At 42.4% G+C, this 21179-nt stretch overlaps 2 protein-coding genes across 3 annotated transcripts; both read right to left on the bottom strand.

Annotated features, from left to right (window-relative positions):
* Positions 1-32: 32 nt before the first annotated feature.
* On the bottom strand, positions 33-16990 carry pla1a (phospholipase A1 member A). 2 transcript variants are annotated; one of them, XM_034201488.1, is made up of 10 exons: positions 16587-16990; positions 15079-15307; positions 14045-14331; positions 12553-12654; positions 11049-11141; positions 10216-10380; positions 5740-5829; positions 5346-5451; positions 754-909; positions 33-175 (listed from the first exon to the last, which is right to left on the bottom strand). In XM_034201488.1, the coding sequence occupies exons 1-10, from the start codon at positions 16651-16653 to the stop codon at positions 85-87; spliced, it is 1386 nt and encodes a 461-aa protein (XP_034057379.1). In that variant the 5' UTR covers positions 16654-16990; the 3' UTR covers positions 33-84. The 2 variants fall into 2 exon arrangements, with proteins under 2 accessions (XP_034057379.1, XP_034057380.1); XM_034201489.1 differs by having other exon boundaries at positions 15079-15304; positions 16587-16988.
* Positions 16991-17654: 664 nt separating this feature from the next.
* Positions 17655-20486, bottom strand: hsd3b1 (hydroxy-delta-5-steroid dehydrogenase, 3 beta- and steroid delta-isomerase 1). The gene is made up of 3 exons (XM_034201479.1): positions 20336-20486; positions 19473-19637; positions 17655-18717 (listed from the first exon to the last, which is right to left on the bottom strand). Exons 1-3 carry the CDS (start codon positions 20484-20486, stop codon positions 17909-17911), a joined length of 1125 nt encoding a protein of 374 aa, XP_034057370.1. The 3' UTR covers positions 17655-17908.
* Positions 20487-21179: the final 693 nt, after the last annotated feature.

Genomic DNA, 21179 nt, shown 5'->3' with positions numbered 1-21179 from the left:
AAAATGTGGAACAGATGGGGGACTTCACAATATGAACCGAGTCTTTTTTATTAAAAGCATATTTCAAGAGAAGGTCTAATTTCTTCAGGAGGAGTCACACACCTGCACAAAGTCATGTGACCACGGAGCTCCTCGTCTGATGTCGATGTTGTTCACACACAGCGGCTCCTCTCGGCTGAAACAGAGATATAGTCTACATTTCTAACCTTTTCTTTAAAGCAGAAAACAATTATAATGTTAAATAACAGATGAGGAAGTATTCAACAACACATCTTCAGTCAAAATAGAACTTCACCAGCATGGCTCACAAGTATTGCATTTGTTTTTATTTTCAAACTTCAACAAAAAAGGGTCTATTATGCTTTTTGGAGTTCTCTCTTTCCTGTAGTGTGTTGTATAGGTTTTAGTACTGCAGCACAGGCAGAATGAGAACAATAAAGCACTTTGTGGACATAAAAGCATGTACACATGTATCAGTCGAGACACACAATACAATTATGAAACCAGGAAATGAGCACAATAGGGCCCTTTTAGAGATCAACACATCTGGAGATACCTGCTTTCACAGGACAAGAATATACAAAAATAATTGTGATCTGAAAATTACCAGAACAAAATGTTGTCATGTACAATATATGCCTGAAATGTAGTGGAGTTTATGTATAGAGTTATATAAAATGTAATTACTGTCAAGTAGCTTATGTTGTACCTATGGTTACAATCCACCACTGGTGTGTGTGCGTGTGTGTGTACCTTTGAGAGGGGATCTCTGAGAGGCAGACAGATTTCACGTGGATGTCTCCCTGTCTGTAGAAGCGATTTCCAGTGTTCTTTATCTTCATGGAGTTGATCTCACACAGAGCGAAGGGGTGAGACATCACCACGCTGTACACCGTTGTGTCTTTCCGACTGAAACACACACATGTAAACAATGTTGTCATAATCACACAAGGCCAGACTCACATTTTAAGTTAATAAACATTCATCACTCAGGAGGACATTTATTTGCTACTGTGTTTATTACTTAAATAAATAACTACAACTGACTGCGCTCTCACTCGTTTTGATTTAACAATGTGAACACACTCAACAGTTCTTCGTATTGTTAAATGTTTCACTTTGTAATACAAACACATAAACCAGTGGTGAAAATGTAGATCCTTTCCTCAAGTTAACTTTAAAAAACAAATCACTCATTGCGCAAAACGGCTCCTTGAACAGCTTTTCATTATATAAGGAGGCGTGTGGTGCAGTGAGTTGTGCGTTGGTGTTCGGATCAGGGGAGCACAGGTTCAAACCCCACTGCAGTCAGCATGTTGAGACACTTCACCCCAAATTGCTCCTGTGGAGATTGCCCACAGTGTTGAGTATGTAAGTAGCTTTGGATAAAAGAGTCTAACAAGTAACATGTAATATTATTCCTTTTAATGTTGTAGAAAAGTACAAAGAGGTACTTATTTTTTTAATAGTTCCACGTTATGCTACTTTATACTTTATATAGTTACCATGTATATAAGAAAAACACATGATATGCTGATATGATACTACAGTAACTAAAACTGGCTCCATATTTTAAACGTCTACTTCTTTAATAACCCTAACATGACAAGGGTACACCTTTAACTTAATAAATGCAATACATGTATAGGAAACAATCTGTAACATATTTACCTAATATAGTATGATATGGATGGGAGATATAGTATAGTAAGCAAGGAAATATTATATTACAAATAAATAAACAACAGCATACAAAAACAATTATGGCTAAAATACATTGTGTAATATTTAAAATAACGATGTAACGAAATACTGAATAATATGATTTGCTAGCCTAATTTTACAAGAATCTTTTGTAAGTATCTATATCAGTATGTAAGGACTAAAGTGAACCTGCTCATACACACACGGCAGTGTTGTAGTCAAGTCACCAATTCACGAGTCCAAGTCACTCTCGAGTCACCACTCTTCGAGTCCAAGTCCGAGTCACCAAGGAGTGTCCGAGTCGAGTCTGAGTCATCATTACCTGTGTTTGAGTCCGAGTCCAAGCCAGAGTCACCCAAGGAGTGTCCAAGTCGAGTCCGAGTCATCATTACCTGTGTTCGAGTCCGAGTCCGAGTCACCCAAGGAGTGTCCGAGTCGAGTCCGAGTCGAGTCAGAGTCATCATTACCTGTGTTTGAGTCCAAGTCAAGTCCGAGTCACAAGTCTTCATGTATTAATCTTCGTGGATAAATGTGTTGAAATGTATAGCTGCTCCTCTACATTGCTTTTATCCTGTCATGTTATACTAATCTGTCTATTGAACTACTGTGAAGCGAGTTTGGCTACAATTCTTGTAATAGGTGCTATACAAATATAAAGCTTATTACTAATATGAATATTATTATTGTAAATGACCAACTATATTTAAAATGAGTTAACTTTTAGAGAAGTGATTATATTTGTATGCCAATATTTTTTTCCTATGGTAAAGTTTTCATTTTGCACTTTTATTTTGATAGTAATAAGATCGGGACTCTTATTTTGAAGGAACCTTTACCGGTTAAATCAGTTTGCTGATAAAGATTAAGCCCCAGAAAGCACATGGCTACTTAGCATACAAAATGACGTCATTCTGCATGTTAAGTAGCCATGTGCTTTTGTGTTATGGCGGAATCTTTATTTATTGATTAGATCACGTTACTCTGATGATAGTGTTCAAGACAGCCTATATGTCTGAACTCGATCCTTAGAGTAATGTGTTACGGAGCCTTCTCTTCAATCTTGTTTCCACATAACATAACAAGCATTTTGCGCTGCTCTTTTCCAATGTGGAAGCAGAATGTGTGAAAGCATACAGCATGATGCGGGGTGTGTCCTAGACATTTTTAGACTGGAACAGCGGGGGCCAGTACGTGAACTCGCCTCACAGGTGCCAGGATAGAGGACATCAGACTCCAGAGAAAACTTGCTCGAGTCCGAGTCCAAGTCGGAGCGTCAATGTCCAAGTCGAGTCCGAGTCATCGTGGGGGGGGGGGGGAATTCACGAGTCCGAGTCCAAGTCATCGTGCGCGAGAATTCACGAGTCCAAGTCCGAGTCGCGTCAATCAGTGCGCGAGTCCGAGTCGAGTCACGAGTCCCGAAAATCGGCACTCGAATCCGAGTCCAGGACTCGAGTGCTCCATCTCTGACACACGGTGTGTTGAAAATGTTTCTGTTACACTATATGCAGCTGCACCTGCACCTGCTGGGCCTTTTTACTGTGAAACATACAATACATTGTGGTGACCACCTATACTGGGTTCATAATTCATACATGGAACTACAGTTGGGGGTATTGTTCCCACACTGACATGTTATGTGTTTACTATATATGTTGTGTGCCCTCCTGACTTCTCTCTCTTCTTCCCGGACTGCAACCGGACAACATGACCTTAGCTCTCAAATAAAGTTCCCTTTTGCACCTTCATTGCACCGCCTCTGACTCCCAATCTCTCGGCACTACAACATCTCCTTAAAAATAAATCTGCCTGCTCAGCAAGTTACAGAACTGGTTTTTGGGTCACAGCATGTGGATGGAATCACATAAGATAAATTGGACCTTTTATTAATCTCCGTGGGGAAATTCAGTCACATACTTTAGCTTTGATTTAGTAATAGAGGATGAGGAGGGGATGAGGATGAGATGAAGTGGTTTTGCTACAATCTGCAAAACCCTGAGCTGTGGTGCACTTGTATAAAAGTGAATAAAATAGTGTGGTTACTGTCGTCAAATGATCATATAATCATTTAAAAACATATAGTCTTACTCTGATTGCCTTTTACACTGTTACATTGTATTTTTAGTCTTGTATGTTTTAACAGAGATATATGTTAAGGATTTACATTTAAGGAGGGCAAAAGGAGGTGTAAAAGGGGGATATGAAAATGGTTAAGGACGAAGAGGTTTCATGGTTTAAGGGTGGGGATGTTCAGATGATGCTTAAGGGAATTTAAGGGTGGGAACAGTTGGCTATTCTCTACAGTGTGAGCTGCGTTCTGGGTGCAGAACTTCTCTATCCTCTGAGGATGAAGTAGCTCTGTTCCTACATTTGAGATCGATTTCACTTGTATATTGACTTTCTTTATTAAATATAACAAAAGACAAACTTTGTCCATGAATCATATATCAGTTTCTCTGAAGGCCCGAGCCTGTTTTTCAGGTCTCAGGCTCGAAAATGACATTCCCAGAACAAATGACCATATCTTCCCTTCTAAAAGGGTTAAATTAATAATCTTTTTTCTCAAAGTAATGATAAACCTGTGAGTTGGATGTAGAAAAGTCAGAATCAATATAGATGTTTTTTATTTTAAAGAAAATTCAGATTGAACATGGTAAAAAACTGTAAATTATAGTGTCCGTCCAAAAAACATTTTGTACTTATAGTGAAAAGTAACTAACCTTGGATGATGGGTTAGTAGACTAAAAGCTTTAGGAATCCAAAGTACAACATATAATAAGTACCCTGTATCAAGATTGATGCAAAACAAGTGATATTTGACATTTTTAGACAGATTTAGCACAAAAACCCTCTTCTGGGGCCATTTGGGTGGATTTTCCTTATCTCTGGCCCTCCTTGTTCGATTTTGACATCTCTTATCTTATCTCTTACCGTTATCCAAGGGAAATCGTCCCAGAGACTCTCATGTTAAAAAAAATAAAATGGTGGCCTCTCTGCGCATGCTAGCTTGCCTTAGAGGGGAGAAATATCGCTGCTCTGATATCAAGCAACGGAAAAGCTGTTTTATTGCTTATGGATTATCAGAACATTTCAAAGGGGACACAGACACATTGGATTAACCTATGGATTAACTACACCATCGTTTTTATCGTTTTAATGCCATTGAAGACCAGTTTAGACCAGACAAAACCAAGGTAAGACATGTTAGCGTTGTGGGCTACCTAGCGCCACTTGTTTTGATGTAGGTTTTTGTTGATAACATCGCGACTTTGTATCTTTCAATGTTGAGGTGGGCACCGTTAGATTCTGTGTCTCTTTGCGATCATAAACGATGTGTTGCATGTGCACCTAGGATACAGTGTAAGTAATAAGGGAGCTAGGAGTGAGTATCGGTGCAGTAATAGGTTTTCGCTCGGGTCATTTAGATGCTTCTTATGAGACTTGTGTTTTGTTTTGGTAAAAATGGTTTGTATCGTTAGCTGAGATTATTCCCGCTAATCTGGTATAACACATTAATAGGTTCTTAAATATTAAGATCCCCTGAGACACAGTGTCGTGACAAAATAAATAAAGTACCCGCCGGCGGGGACCTTCGGGCTTAACAGGTTAAGAATTTCCTCCACAGTTGCAGATGTTGTACTCACAGCGGGAGCTTCTGCTCGGTCCCCTGGTTCTCCGTCACCAGCGTCACCTCCACCTCAGCGCTCTTATCCAGAGGAGAAACCTCCACCTGCAGCAGGATCTGATGAGCTGAGCACAGAGAGAGACATGTATTAAGTACTGATCGTCAAGATCTACCCGAAAAATATAAAAACTCTAAAGTAGGACACAATATGAAACATGTACAGAGTATTAAAAGTGGCCTTTAAAACTTAAAATAATGCTAAAATCTGCGTTTGAAGTGTATTATTACGGGGAATAAAGACAGACATAAACCAAACCCACAAACACATACAGCCCTGGCATAGATCAAGATCAAATGACAGAATTCATTTATCATTAACATCATTGTGCCACTAAATTTGTTCAGATACTCACTGCAGAAAGGTGATGAAGAGGTCGTGAGGAGGAAAAGCTTCTGCTCTTTGGGTAACGGAGATATGGAGATCCCACTGTTTTCTGATAAACCTGGACACACACACACACACACACACACACATGATTTAGAGTCACATTATGTCAGATTTAACATCACACATGAAAAGGGCCCCATGTAGATAACTGTGCCTCTGTATCAGTGCGTGTGTGCCAGGGGGTTGTACGATAAGACGCTGACGTCATACCTGCTGGTGATACCGAGACTTAACAGAGGACGAAACAAACAACCATTGTATATATTAAACTATACGATGTCTGTTCCTCCACACTCTGATGGAAACATCTACATACTCTTTTACCCCAGCACAGTGATGACCCTCCATAAGTTCTAAATTCAAAACGCATGTCCCCAGGGGCCACGTGGAGTAGTACAGTAGAAAAACACAAAAACACTAAACAAATGTCAGTGGTGGGAGAAGTGCTCAGATATTTACCTAAGAAAAAGTAGCATTATAACTGTTACGATTATGGTGTTATGTCACGTTTTCTATGTCTTGTTTTGGGTGTTTTGCTGTTCTCCCTGTCATGTTTTCCTCTGTGTATATTGTCTGGTCCTTTTCCCTGTGTTTTTCCTCCTGTCGTTAGTTTCCCTGGTGTGTCTAGTTGTCTGATTGTTTTCACCTGTGGCCCTTGTGTTTCTCCTCCCCTGCCCGGCTGTGTCTCGTCTTGTGATTACCCCTCCCTGTATTTAGTCTTGTCTCTTCTTGTGTTCAGTGTCGGTTCGTCTTGTGTCATGACTAGTTCGTCGGTGAGTGTTCTGTTTTGTCTTTGTTATCACCTAGCCTTGAAATAAAGGAATTTTTCACTTTAATCTGCATTTGGGTCCTACCTGCTTCACACACCGTGACAGTACGACCCGACCAGAAATGGACACAGCAGATGATTCATTTGAGGCGGAGCTCCAGCATTTTTCCTTTTGTTTGGCTTGCTGCTGTGATTGGTGGAGTGGAGCGTCCAGTGTTCGGCAGAGGGAGGCCGCTCTGGTAGAGGCGCACCGGTTGGCTATGGAGAAACCAGACTTGGTGAAGTTCTTGCCTGGCTGGATTTTGAACTTCCTCTGGGTGTGTGATTTCCAGCCTGCTGACTACAAACGTCTCGGTGTGGTCCGTCTGGAGTCAGCCAGTGCTTCTGCCCCAGTTCCTGCTCCTGTCCAGGAGTCGTATGCTGGAACTCGTCTGGCTTATGGAGGTCCACGGAGCTTTCCGGCGGCTGCTAAGAGAAGGAGGCACAAAGCCAAGCTAGCAGCCATGCCTCCATGCTCCAGTACCGGCCCACGCAGCTTTGCGTCCATACTGGATTACCTGGCTTACACAGCCAGGGTCCAGGCTTCCGCGCCGGACCCAGCAGCCATGATTCTGGCTTCAATTCCGGCTCCAGAGCCGTCCCATTCAGCCATGTTTCCGGCCCCAGAACCGGACCTTACAGCCATGTTTCCGGCTCCAGAACCGGACCTTACAGCCATGTTTCCGGCTCCAGAACCGGATCTTACAGCCATGATTCTGGCTTCAATTCCGGCCCCCGCAGCCATGGTTCCGGCCCCAGCAGCCATGGTTCCGGCTTCAGTACCGGCCCCGGAAGCCATGGGCTCGACTCCAGTTTCGGCTACAGGGCTGGCTCCCCAGCCGACGCCAGCTCCCCGAGTCTTGTCGGCGTACCGGCCGACTCCAGCACCTCGTCTCCTGCTGGCTCCCCAGACGACGCCAGCTCCCCGTGTCCTGTCGGCGTACCGACCGACTCAAGTCCCCTCTCAAGTTCCTACCCGAGTCCCCTCTCCAGTTCCTACCCGAGTCCCCTCTCCAGTTCCTACCCGAGTCCCCTCTCGAGTTCCCTCTCGGGTCCCCTCTCGAGACCCCTCTCAAATCCCTTCTCGAGTCTCCTCTCAAGTCTCCTCTCCAGTTCCCACTCAGGTCCCCTCTCGAGTCCCCTCTCGAGGTCCCTCCTCTAGTCTCTCCTTTAGTCCCTCCTCTAGTCCCTCCTCTAGTTCCTCCTCTAGTCCCCTCTCTAGTTCCCCTCTCGAGTCCCCTCTCGAGTTCCCCCTTGGTTCCCCTCTCGAGTCTCCTCTTGAGTCTCCTCTCGAGTCACGTCTCAAGTCCCTACCCAATGTCCTGGTCCGTTGGAGGTTCCGCTGGGGGTCCTGCCAACTCCATGTCCTGTCCCGTTGGAGGTCCCGCCGTCTACTCCCCTGCCGGGGGTCCTGCCAGCTCCTTGTCCTGTCTCGTTGTAGGTCCCGCCGACTACTCTCCTGCCGGGGGTCCTGCCAACCCTTTGTCCTGTGCCGTTGGAGGCCCCGCCGACTACTCTCCTGCCGGGGGTCCTGCCAACCCTTTGTCCTGTCCCGTTGGAGGTCCCGCCGTCTACTCTCCTGCCGGGGGTCCTGCCAACCCTTTGTCCTGTCCCGTTGGAGGGCCCGCCGTCTACTCTCCTGCCGGGGGTCCTGCCAACCCTTTGTCCTGTCTCATTGGAGGTCCCGCCGTCTACTCTCCTGCCGGGGGTCCTGCCAACCCTTTGTCCTGTGCCGTTGGAGGCCCCGCCGACTACTCTCCTGCCAACCCTTTGTCCTGTCCCATTGGAGGTCCCGCCGTCTACTCTCCTGCCGGGGGTCCTGCCAGCTCCTTGTCCTGTCTGGTTGGAGGTCCCACCGACTATTCTCCTGCCGGGGGTCCTGCCAATCCTTTGTCCTGTGCTGTTGGAGGCCCCGCCGACTACTCTCCTGCCGGGGGTCCTGCCAACCCTTTGTCCTGTCTCGTTGGAGGTCCCGCCGTCTACTCTCCAGCCGGGGGTCCTGCCAATCCTATGTCCTGTGCCGTTGGAGGCCCCGCCGACTGCTCTCCTGCCGGGGGTCCTGCAAATCCCGTGTCCTGGTCCTCTTCCGTGGGGGATCCTGCCGAGGCCTGTCCCACCAGCTCCGACACCGGGTCCTGCCCGGCCTCCGGCACTGTCCCGTCAGCGCCTTCCTGCCCGGCCTCCGGAGCTGTCTGGTCTTCGCCCTCGAGCCTGGCCCTCTGAGAGCCGCAGTCTTCGCCCTCGAGCCCGGCCCCCTGAGAGCCGCGGTCTTCACCCTCGAGCCCGGCCCCCTGAGAGCCGCGGTCTTCACCCTCGAGCCCGGCCTCCTGACTCTTCCGGCCGCGGTCCTCGCCCTCATACTCAGCCCCCTGACTTTTCCGGCCGCAGTCCTCGCCCTCATGCTCGGCCCCCTGAGTTCTTCCGCGGTGGCCTTCGCCTCTCCATAACCCCCACCTTGGACTCTGTCTTGCCCCCGGGCCGTCCGCCGAAGGCCCCCTTCTCGGCTTCTGCCTTGCCCCCGGGCCGTCCGCCCGAGATCCCTTCCGGGTCCTCCGCGGTGCTCCTGGGTTGTCAGCCCAAACCCGTCCTCCTGACCCCCTCCACCCACCCTTCATTATGGTGTTATGTCACGTTTTCTATGTCTTGTTTTGGGTATTTTGCTGTTCTCCCTGTCATGTTTTCCTCTGTGTATATTGTCTGGTCCTTTTCCCTGTGTTTTTCCTCCCGTCGTTAGTTTCCCTGGTGTGTCTAGTTGTCTGATTGTTTTCACCTGTGGCCCTTGTGTTTCTCCTCCCCTGCCCGGCTGTGTCTCGTCTTGTGATTACCCTTCCCTGTATTTAGTCTCTTCCTGTGTTCAGTGTCGGTTCGTCTTGTATCATGACTAGTTCGTCGGTGAGTGTTCTGTTTTGTCTTTGTTATCACCTAGCCTTGAAATAAAGGAATTTTTCACTTTAATCTGCATTTGGGTCCTACCTGCTTCACACACACCGTGACAATAACAGTGTTAAAATACTCTATGAGTAAAAGTCCAACAGTCAAAATGGTAAACAATACTTAAGTACCATTTGTAAAAATATGCAGTGTGGCTAATTTCAGAATCATAATGTGAAATGATTGTATTATAATTATTGACACATTACTAAGACTGCCAGGTAGCTCAACCAAAAAATAATATGTCATGATTTATAGTTCTGTACAAATAACAATCTGCAAAGTAGAATAGAAATATGTCAAATCAAGTAAGAAGTACAACATTTGCCCACAAAATGAAATGAAGTATAAAGTAGAATGATTTGAAAATAAAGTCAAGTACCTCTAAATGTTACTTAAGTTCTGGAGTAAATGTACTTCAACATTCAACCTCTGACCATAACCCCCCCCCCCCCCCCCATCTTTTCTGTTTGTCTTTTTATGTATTTTTCTTAGTTTTTTGTTTTATTCTCTGTCAAAGTGTCTTTGAGTTTTTAGGAAAGCGCCATATAAGTTTCATGTATTATTATTACTTAGTTACTTTCCACCTGGTCAGAAGCATCATGTTTGAAGAGTTCACGTCAGATAAAGCTGAATAAATATTAATAACAATGCAGAAAATAATAAAAAGCTATATAAAAGCAGCATATCCTGCTTCCTCACCTATAGTGGGACATTTGCCATTGAAGGCGTCACAGGTCAGGCAGCGTCCCTGCAGGAAGTCCTCGTAACTGAAGCACGGGACCCCCACCAGCGGGCACGAGCCGTTCAGCGCGCTCATGTAGACGTAGATCGCCCTCATGTGGTCACACAGCACATAACTAAACACTGAGGGGGAGACAGGAAGTGACGACACTCAAACACTCAGGCAGCTACATGTCTGCAGGAAGTAAGGGGTATTTATATACTATATGTGTAAAACTGGGATCCATTATTGAATTTTTAATCATGACTTCTTGATGATAAAAGGCACATTTCTGGAGTTAAAACAACAATCAAAGCTTTCCTTTTCAGATACTCAACCTTGTAGGTTTTAAATCAATGGTGGAATAACTGCTTAGCTCCTTAAATAAAATAAAAATGGCAATAAATATGTTAAAACTATTTATATACTAAGAGTCCGATATTACAACTTTAGAGTCAAATTGAAAAAGCATTCGCGATAAAATACATTTTAAATTAAAGTGTATGAATGTCAATGTCCCATTTCAGATATGACTGGAGTATGACTATTGATGCATGATTACAATGTGGCGATAGGGCTCATTTCAATTTTTTGAGAGACTGCTCAGTAACATGTGAATTATCCCCTAGGATCAAACAAGTTATCTTATTGCATAATTGTACAGCTAAATATAGTTTTTGATGACATGAAGCTGAATCTACAAAGTATACAGTAGCAGAACATATAAGTACTTGAGTAAAGTACATTAAACCTGTACCCACGTTGAGTAAATGTACTTATTTACCTCTGGTTTAAGTGAGTGTCATCTTACCTGAGCTGAACCTGGAGCGAGCACATCCTGTCTGATCTTTCCCTCCGTTCAGGAAGAAATCCACATGACCGACAGAAATGGAAATCCCAAAATCTGATGATATACAAATGGTGATAATCGTTAAAGCAATACTTTATTTTTTTATTTACTTTGTCCATTACCATTGCTTTCCAATTGTAGGGCAGTGCTTCTCAAACTTGTTTCAGTAATGTACCCCTTTGAAACATTTTCTCAGCCAAGTACCCCCTGACCAACCCCGGACATTTGATAGAAAAAGCCTATATAAATAATTACAATATAGTGATGTTCCATCAGTGTTTGATTTATTAACTCCTTCATGCATGAATTACAACAAACTAAGGATATTTTCATCTTTATGCATGAAAAAAAGAATATAACAGATTTTTCCAAGGAGTTTTTCAATTGAAGTAATATATGTTTAACAAGCCAATGAACAAAATGATATATTATGAAAATCTATAAAATACAATACACAAATCTGACATGTTTATATGAGGACCCCCTTAGTGGCTCTAGGAATATTTTATATTAAATTATGTTTTCTATTTAACTTATTGTACTAAGATTATTTTTGTAATCATGCATGGTATTTTTTTAATTAATCTTTTTATTTATTTTTAATCTCACGTACCCCCATTTGAGAATCACTGCTCTAGGGAACAATAACGGCTTATCTTTCCTCTTATTCAAAATGTACTGCATTCAATATTTAAATACAAGAGATGTACTAGTCTTTTGTTCTGCTTTGTTTTGTAATGTTTTTCTTGCTTACAATAAATACACCAGGCTCTAATGATCCCTGCGTTGCAAAATGACAATAAACTATGCTTGAATCTCAAAAGTTGAACTGTATCCCTGTTGACCTTTTTGACATGGAGGAATCATATGCTTTCCTCTATTGTAAACACACTTGAAGACATGATGGTACATGTGTACTTCAGTATTTTGGTTGGCGATTTAGCCTGATTCTATTTGGCTTTGTGTGATGTAAGTGAAATAAAGCGTGACCATATCACCCCAATTCTGGCCTCACTACACTGGCTTCCAATTCGGTTCAGAATTGATTTTAAACTCCTTTTATTTGTTTTTAAAAGCACTAAATGGACTGAGCTTTAAGGTCGGCTGACCAGCTGCTGCTGGTGGTGCCTAAGACCAGGCTCAAACCCCGAGGGCACCGAGCATTCGCAGCAGCTGGCCCCAGGCTCTGGAACACTCTGCTCCTCCATGTGAGGTCGGCCCAGACCCCAGGGTTTTTTAAAATCTACACTAAAGACTCACTTCTTCTCCCTGGCCTTCTAGTCAGAGCGGAGTACGACTCCTGACATTTCCTTGTGTGTGATTTTTTAAATTTGTGCTGTTGTATTTGTTGTAAAGTGTTTTTATTGTAAAGTATTTTTATTATATGTACAGCACTTTGGCTCGACCCAAAAATCGTTTTAAAAATGTGCTATATAAATAAAACTTGATTTGAAAGTTGTCTCACAGTCAGAGTCGGTGTGGATGGCCTCGACGAACAGAGCGTCAGACGGGTCGAGGCGGTCGTAGGTGTCGGCGCCTTTAAACAAAGGACCAGCCACGTCCAGACCTGCAGGACCAGAGAAGGGGATTAGAAACTAAAACATCACTGCATCTTTAGTTAACTTCATTTGCATTTCTAGTTTGAATTACCACACTCAAACTTACATATCGTTCATTTTGAATACAAAGTTAGAAACATGACAACTTCAGCTTCATTTTTTCTAAAATTGTTTGCACTTATAAAGTATTATGTTGCTGCTGACGTGCACAAACACCTGGATGTGTTTTTATTACGTCACTTTGTGAGAATAAAGAGGTTTAATTGAGCAGCAGTAGATGCATGAAAGCAGAAATATAAATCTTTTATTCAAAATAAAGAAATGGGAGATATCTCAGTGAATTATTTTGGATTCAGTCAGAAAACAAAATAAAGGAAATTACAGTCAGACATTACTGAATAGACTCCCTTACAAAACATTGACTTCATCTTCGCTAAATATATTTTCAGTGGAAGTCTTGCTGCATGTTGCATTCAGTAACTGTTCCCCTTTCCTGCCAATTCCTCTTCATGTACCCACTCTTCATGACAATCCCGGAAATAAACTAACAAAATGTCATTTAGAAACTACGCTTCACACGTAGACAAGATGCATCATTATTTATTTTTTAACTTTTGTCTTATTCATATTATAATTATTTGTGTATGACTGGCCTCCAGGCAGCAGCTGTGTCTCTGAATTTCACCTTCATTCAAACCTCCTCACTCAGACAAAAATACCTGTTATAAACCAGAGAACAGTGGAGTGTTGTGCGTGCTGGTGTTTCCTAGAGAGATGAGTCTGTACGCAGAGTCAGAGAGGCTATTAACAAAGTGCTGTTGTCCTTTGAAGAGCCCGGATTATCTTCCAAGGTCACAGTGAATCATATTCACAGCTGAGAGGCTCTGAGAGACTCTGTCTGCCCTGTTGTTCTGCAGCAGAGTGGCAGCTTTTACTGTAGTTTCACATTCACAGACAATATTCAAGAAGTGTTTTCTTCATGGTTTGGGTATTTATGTAACAAAGAAGGGTGCTTCTTCAAATTGAAGTGTGGAGCACAGGTGTACCAGGTCTCCAAAACCTTTAATTACGGCATCTCAAATGATTTTTTTTACGATTCCAGTACTGAAATGGTCACAGAACACCAGTATGTTGGTTGGATCTAACTGGTCAGCTAATAAGGATATATTTAAGTTTGTTTCTTTAAGAATAAAGCGGTTTCTCTACATTGTGGGAGAATGGTTATTGAGGCAATTTTGTATCATTCTTGGATCAAGAGTCATACTTTATACATGCATTCTTTAGCTGGGACTCCTTAGGAAGCTGCTCACGGGGCACCCAGATTTTTTTTATATATATAAAGAATAACAACATGTTCCTTATGCACCAATTTGTGTCATGTATTTGGTGCAGACTCACCTGTGATTCGTCCTATTTTCCCCTCGAAAAGGGTCCCCACAAAACCAGCGACGTGCGCCCCCAGACTGATGCCGATGAAGTGGAAGGACTGCAGTTTGCATCCATGTTCCTGCAGCTGGTTGATGAGCACGGAGATCTGCAGAGCCGCCTCCTTGTAGTTCTCCACCACCTGGTTGTAGGCGAAGGAGGCGCCGTAGATCCAGTCCACCACCAGCACGTTCACATCCTGGGCCTCCAGCAGCGTGCGGGCCAGGAGCCGCACCCAGGTGGGCCTACTGCCCGTAATCCTGCAGGGGGGGGGGGAGAGATGGTGGTATGGAGCAAGGAAGGAGGATGTGGGAAAGGGAAGAAGGGAAATAAAAACAATAAACAAAGCTGATGCCCAACACATTTCAATTGTCATGGCTTGCATGAAGCCTGAGGTTGACCAAAGATTCGAGGCTTTTATTATCATTTGTACACAGCTGCATTGTAGATATATAAATGAACATCTAAGGTCACAGGCTCTTCCAACAGTGCAACACAATAAAACAGATAAAATAGTGCAAGTAAATACAAATAAAATAGACTAGAAATAGTGCAAGGAGAGTCTATATACAAGTAATTGGAATATGATATATTAGATCAATAATTTGTAAGTTGCAAACAGATGAATGTTATGGATGTTCTTATAAAGCTGTGCATGTCCAGTTGTTGTGTAGTGTTACTTTTACAGTGCTGTTTTGGTCCTGCAAACAATATTAAATATTAGTTTGACAATTTTAAAAGTCAGAGTGAAGCTTGAATTAATGCGGTTAACTTTGGTCTGAACTATCGATATCATAAGGCCTTGACACAATCAAATGTAAAACACAATATTTATGATTGAGGTCAGATTTGACCCGAACACGGCAGTAAGACCACAAACTAAACCTCAATATAGACATATATACATCAAGAGAAATAACCCAACTGTTGTAATCTAACCAAAAAGTTAAACATGCATGTATTGTGATGGATGAGTGCTAAGGGTCTTTAAGGTTTCCTCTCCCCACCTGAAGCCGTGGATGATGACCTTAGTTGGGCGGGAGATGTTGAAGTTAGTCGGCGGTTGCTGTGTTTCAGAGAGAGACTCGTGTCTGAAGCGCTCTGCACAGTCCATGTTCCTCCTGGTGAGCAGCAGGTACTGAACCTGCACCTTGCCTCTCTGCTGCCGGTACTCCAGGAAGGTGTAGTTGTTCAGGTCGGCACACTCATCGTCACTCTGAGCTTCATCTGTACCTGCTCAATGAAAAGCATATCATAGTTACTTTTTTATGTGCGAGTGTAGTACTGAGGGTTCCTTAATGTTGCATCACACAACAGCAAACTCAAGATTCGGACAATAAAACATACAATGCGATGATACTTCAAGTGGCCACTGGAGACATCATGTTCAAGACCCTTGACTTACGTTTGATCTGAGATTTCACAACGTTTATTTATCACACGGTCTAGTTGAATACTCAAATCTGATTGGTCACTTTGGACATTGCAGAGGACAGATCATTTTTGCTAGGAGACAGTTGCTAAGGAGAACAGACCATTGTTTAGTTTTTTCTGCATTGGATACTTTTACATGAAATACTTGCTGATTATACAAACTTAGTTTTACTTAAGTATAATTTTCGTTACAAACTTGTATTTTTACAGTGTACTTATAAGTACTTATACTTCTATAAATGATCCAAATACTTCCTGCGTCCAGATGAACTTAAAACATGCGCACACAAAAAAATGTTTTCATATGGTGAAAATAAAACGGTGGATATTGAGCAAACAATTGTATGAATTATTTTCATAGCGAAACCGATAAATGTACTATTCATTTATATGTTTATCCATGCTTTATAGAATTATGTAATGTCTGTCGATCGTTATGTGTGTGCCTACCAAATAGGCTAAGTTGGGAATTAGCCAATAGCTACTCAATCAATCTTTTTTTGTTGAGAAACATGCTCTCTATGCATGACCTTAGTTTAGTAAAGACTTATAATAATGACAGTGGTATTTGACTTCAGATGACAACATATATGAAATGTCGTGTGAAGGGAAAATCTTAAAGATATTCTTCCCATGTTTTATAATAAACAACACTACATTTAAATGCAGATGACAAAAACCCAGACAAATGTTTTTGTGAGGGAAAATAGTTTTTAATTGTAATAAGATGTGATATTGGTATTTATTCTTACAAATAGCCAGTGTATCATCGTGAATTTACTAATATAAGAACTCTTAACAAAACACTACAGCATTTATTGTCCAGCATAAACAACAATAGTAGCCTACTCAGTACGCAGTTCTAAATTATTCATTATTTTCTAATATATGATAATCATTGGTGAATTTATTCATAACGCTGTATTGTGGTAAATGCTCCTGCAGAGTTACGTTTTTACACAGGCAATTACAAAGCTCAACCCCTTTCTCTACATGTATCCTTGAGCTATTGGATGAAAAATACCAGATAAAGCGCTGAAGAAGGTAAACAAAGATGTCCATGACGAGCTTCTTCACTTACCCAGCACCAGAGATGTGATGCACACAGTGAGAACACAGAGGAGGACCGGTGTGTGTGTCCGAGACATTTTCTGCAGTGAGCGTGGAGAGAAGCTGCTGGGAGCTTTCGTCAGTGCTTAACGGTGCTCAGCTGCTCTCTTTAGCCGCAGATTGGTTGATGGAAATCAGCTTTTGGCTTGAGAAAATCCCGGCTCTGTGCAGTGTTGTAACTCTGGAACCACAACAAAGCTTTTATCTGGCACCAAGTGAAGCAGGAATCTATATACAACTATCCAAATGTTTCTTAATATGGTTATTTTTCCTGTAAAGCTCCACTTATTTAGCTCGGTCATCACATTTGTCTGTGTATTTTTTTCTTCCCCAGACTGGGTTTGTACAGAGCTGTAAAGAAGTGGTGAAGCCATGACCTCATTGGTGTTCAATGGACGTTTGTTTGAAATGCTGGACTCTGGCCTGACTGTGTGTGTGTTTGTTTGTGTGTGTGTGCAAGTGTTTGTTTGTGTGTGTCACAGTGAGTAAGGGGGGGGGGGGGGGGTCACTGAGAAATCAATCATTAGCTGATTGATTGTTCAGCTTTTAATGCTCTTTGTAAATATGCTGCCAAATACTGGGAGTTCTAATGCTTGTAGACACTGTTTTTTTTTTACTTAACAATTGTGGAATTTAATCATTTTTGTTTAATGGTAGTTTAATAGTGTTTCTCTGGTATTTAAGTGTTTTTAAAGGTAAAGTAATTGTACAATAACAATGTAATAATTTAAAGAGAAAATAAGTGAGAATTGCAGTTGCCAGTCATTTAGTAAATGTTTTATTGCATGAAGGGAGACAAGAGTTTAGACAAGACATAAGTTATGCATTCATTGTCAGGACAGGATTTACACTAAAGGGAAAAAACACAAAAAACAACAACAAATATTATGGTGTCAGATGTGTGTATCAGCAATAGTGCAGGCATTTTGATGTGTAGGTCGAATGAATAGCAGTTACAGTGCAGTGTGAGATATATCAATTAAAAGCAGCGGCAAAAAGAAAAGTCTTCAGCCTGGATTTAAAAGTAGTAAGAGTAGTTTGTTCCAGATATTTGGAGCATAATAAACTTCTCCATGTTTAGTTCTGAATCTGGGGACATACAGTAAAGCAGACCAGGAGACCTGAGAGATCTGCATGGTTCATAATTTAGCAGTAGATCAGAAATGTATTTTGGGCCTAAACCATTCAGAAACCAGCAACAGTATTTTGAAATCAATAATTTGACAGGAAGCCAGTGGAAAGACCTCAGAAATGGAGTAATGTGATCCAAGAAACCAAACTTATTTTCATAGATTACTTTGCCCTTATCCTCTCCCTCTCTCTGGGCAGTTCTGAGGCGAGCCACTCGACGGTGCGTTGGCGGGCCTCCTCCCACGTGAACCTGGGGGAGTATCCCAGGTCGTCCTTGGCCTTCTGGTAGGAGAAGCTGAAGGGCGTGTTCAACATGGTGACCAGCTGCCGGTTCAGCGGTGGCACGATGCGTACCACGGGTCGGACCATCAGGCACAGCATCTTCATCAGGAAGCACACCAGGTAGAGCAGGCGCAGCGGGAACATCAGCTTCTCCTGGATGTTGAAGCCCAGAGGCGACATCACAACATAGTTAAAATCCGAGTAACTCATGTGTGGTGTGTCGTCGGAAATGAAGTAAAACTTTCCTCCGATAGCGTTTCTCTTCTGTGGATCTTTGAGGCTGCGGGCTGCTTGGAGGTGGGCCGTAGCCACGTTACCGACGTACACCGGATTCACTTTAGCTTCTGGTTTGGACATGCGGTAAAGAACGTTTTTATTCTTTATGCCGTCGCCCATGTGGCCCAGCAGGAAGCGGCAGCCCTCCCCGTAGATGTACATGGGTCTGAGGGCGCAGGTGGCCAGGCGGCCCCCGTTGTGGAGCATCTCTCCGTGGGCCTGGAGCGTCCGCTGCTCCGCCTCCTGCTTCGTCCTGCTGTAGGCGAACTTCAGAGCGCAGGAGTACTCCATGTCCTCGCTGCCGTTGAATATTGGGTCACCTTTAGAGTTTGGTCCCATCACCTCGATGGTGCTCGTGTAGATGAAGGACACAACGTTCTCCTGAACACAAGCCTCCAGGAGCAGCTGCGTTCCTGCCAAACAAATAGTGCATACACGTTAAAAGAGATTTTAAATCACGGTGTTCAGAAGAGCGATGGCCTTGAAGGTCAAATCACCACAACATTACGTAAAACACAAAAACATTTGACAAAATACAAGTTTTCAGAAAAGTTTGTCTGTCAGTTTGTATTGACATTTTGTTTGAGTTTTTTTATGTGTCAAATATTTTTGTGTTTTTAAATTGTTATTGTGTTTTGACCTTCAGGGCCACCATACAATCTTTCTTCTTTCGTCACATCAACAACAAAGTTAAAGGTGGGGTAGGTAATTCACTTCAGACACTTTTGTTATATTCCATGGAATACTCTTAACATCCCGATAGCAATGAATACATTAAATGCTTTGACAATAAATACATAAAATAATTCATCTGTGGAAGCCGTGGTGCTGTAAAAAGCACGACCAATCATCTGAGCCGGCCCGGCTAAAGTAACTGGATGGCCTACCTGCCTGTCAGCCTTCAAACTTATCTCGTGCCCTCATTGGTCATGTGCGCGTTCGTGTGTGTTGGAGGAGGGGCTCTGTAAGGAAGTCTGAAGGAAGGGGCAGATTTTTTTCGGCTGTGTATTTTCAAATTCTAGCGCACTCGTCTCGAGCTGGTTTCTCCATTCTTACCTACCCTACCTTTAACAGATCAAGTAGACTAGAATTTAAAGGCAGATAATCTGTTGGTTGCCATAACAATAGTTATTCTCTATCTCTCAGTGTATTAAAGTGCTGTCCTTACCTTTGACATTGACCCCGTATATCTCACGGTACTCCACCGAGTCATTAACATCAATAATGGATGCGACGTGGAAGACGATCGATGCACCTCGACAGCTTTTTCTCAGGAAATCAGCGTCTCTGATGTCTCCCTCACAAACACTCAGCGTTGTTTTGCCTCGACAGTCTGACACACAAGACACTCATTGATTAACACTCATCTATAAATCACATTCTTTATTTAAACTGAATGTATTGAGGTGTAGACATAATACACAATATAGCAGAGTAAAAACAATATAACACATCTGAGGCTCTAAGGACAAACAAAATGTAAGGCAATTGAATCAACTGAAGCAAGAAGAATTGGATCTGAAGTAGGATGAAATTAAAGACGTTTAAATTGCACTAAGGATCATAGCTTAAGATTGTGCTAAGACTAACGTTACTTAGTTTGTAAAACAAAAACATCTACAGAATTATCTTCGGTATTTATTTTAAAGTAGTTGCATATACAGACATTAACCAACTACGTAAACTCATTCGTTTTAGAAATTATCTCTGCTGGTTTAGTTGAGGTTAAGATAGAAGGAATACAAATCAATCACTTTTTTAATTTTAAAATGATTCATCGGTAATTGCTCCCTAAATTGGATCTTGGAAAGATAGATTTTCAAAAAAATCAAAGAGCTGGTACTACAAAGCGTTGCCAAGTAATTGTTCTTCAGCCTCATAATATTAAGGGTACAAAAGAGTAAGTCCAATAATTTGTACTTTGCTGTCAGAGACACACTTCTCTCTATACTTTTAAAGGTATTTGGTTATATATCCTATTTTGAAGATTGCTGCAGAAGGAATAAAAACAATATATTTGTCAGGTTTTACCCTCCAGAGACTGTAGAAGCTGTGGCTGCACGTGTTTGTCCAGCAGTCGGATCTCAGCCAGCTTCTCCTCCTCCAGCAGCAGCCTCACCAGCCTCTTCCCCAGAAACCCTCCAGCTCCCGTCACTACACACACCTCGCCTCTCAGAGACATCGCAGCTCAATCCTCTGTTAGTATCAGGACACAAAACCCTTACAATGAAACCCCTTTTTAAAACCTTCTCAAAAGTAAAACACTCAAACAAGGCTGGATGTTTCCGGTTCTGTTTGTGAGAGAACAGCAACTCTTATGCACTCCCTGCCTCAAGTATTTCACTTTTTGTAAACTCACAAACTTCACCAGAAAAAGTCATTAGTTGCTCCAGGGCAGTGTGAAAAAAAAGAAAAGGGGATGGGCTCTGATTTGACAGGATGGATTTTTATGCTTTTTGGAGCTAGACAAAATAATGGGATGGGACGTTTTAAATGCCAAGGACATCTGCTGGTATACTCTTTGGAAATAACACTGACTCACAACCAGCATGTGATGCAGAGTAAAACATGATAATTGGGTCCTTTAAAAAAAAAAAAAAGAATGATTCCTCATGACTGATGGAAGAAAGGTCGGGATATTTTAAGGGTGATACAACACAAGTGCAAACGTCCTGCATTGATTTTCTGTGTAGAAGTAGTAACAGTTAGCGGTGCTTTGTGTATAACAAGTCAAAGAAAATCTATAACAAAGCATATTTTAAGATATGTATTAATCAGGTAAACATATTCAGTCCGCTAAAAAGGATAATGGTTGCTTCTGAGATGTAGTGCGGTAAATGAGATCATAATATATGGAAAACAGAGTGGTAGGCAA

The sequence above is a fragment of the Gymnodraco acuticeps genome, unplaced genomic scaffold, assembly GCF_902827175.1.
Source record: "Gymnodraco acuticeps unplaced genomic scaffold, fGymAcu1.1, whole genome shotgun sequence".
Classification (NCBI taxonomy): Eukaryota; Metazoa; Chordata; class Actinopteri; order Perciformes; family Bathydraconidae; genus Gymnodraco; species Gymnodraco acuticeps.
The sequence above is the reverse complement of the archived record's forward strand: the minus strand, read 5'-3'. Positions and strand labels throughout refer to the sequence as shown.

What these genes read in the sequence shown, in the direction of transcription:
- pla1a (XM_034201488.1), bottom strand. Translation starts at nt 16,653, where the DNA reads ATGTCTCGGACACACACACCGGTCCTCCTCTGTGTTCTCACTGTGTGC. An exon ending in GTCATCATCCACGGCTTCAG is followed by an intron (nt 14,332 to 15,078) that starts GTGGGGAGAGGA and finishes CCCCCCCTGCAG; the next exon opens with GATTACGGGCAGTAGGCCCA. An exon ending in TGGCAAATGTCCCACTATAG is followed by an intron (nt 5,830 to 10,215) that starts GTGAGGAAGCAG and finishes GTGTGTGTCCAG; the next exon opens with GTTTATCAGAAAACAGTGGG.
- hsd3b1 (XM_034201479.1), bottom strand. Translation starts at nt 20,486, where the DNA reads ATGTCTCTGAGAGGCGAGGTGTGTGTAGTGACGGGAGCTGGAGGGTTT. An exon ending in GCTTCTACAGTCTCTGGAGG is followed by an intron (nt 19,638 to 20,335) that starts GTAAAACCTGAC and finishes CTTGTGTGTCAG; the next exon opens with ACTGTCGAGGCAAAACAACG. An exon ending in ATACGGGGTCAATGTCAAAG is followed by an intron (nt 18,718 to 19,472) that starts GTAAGGACAGCA and finishes TTTGTTTGGCAG; the next exon opens with GAACGCAGCTGCTCCTGGAG.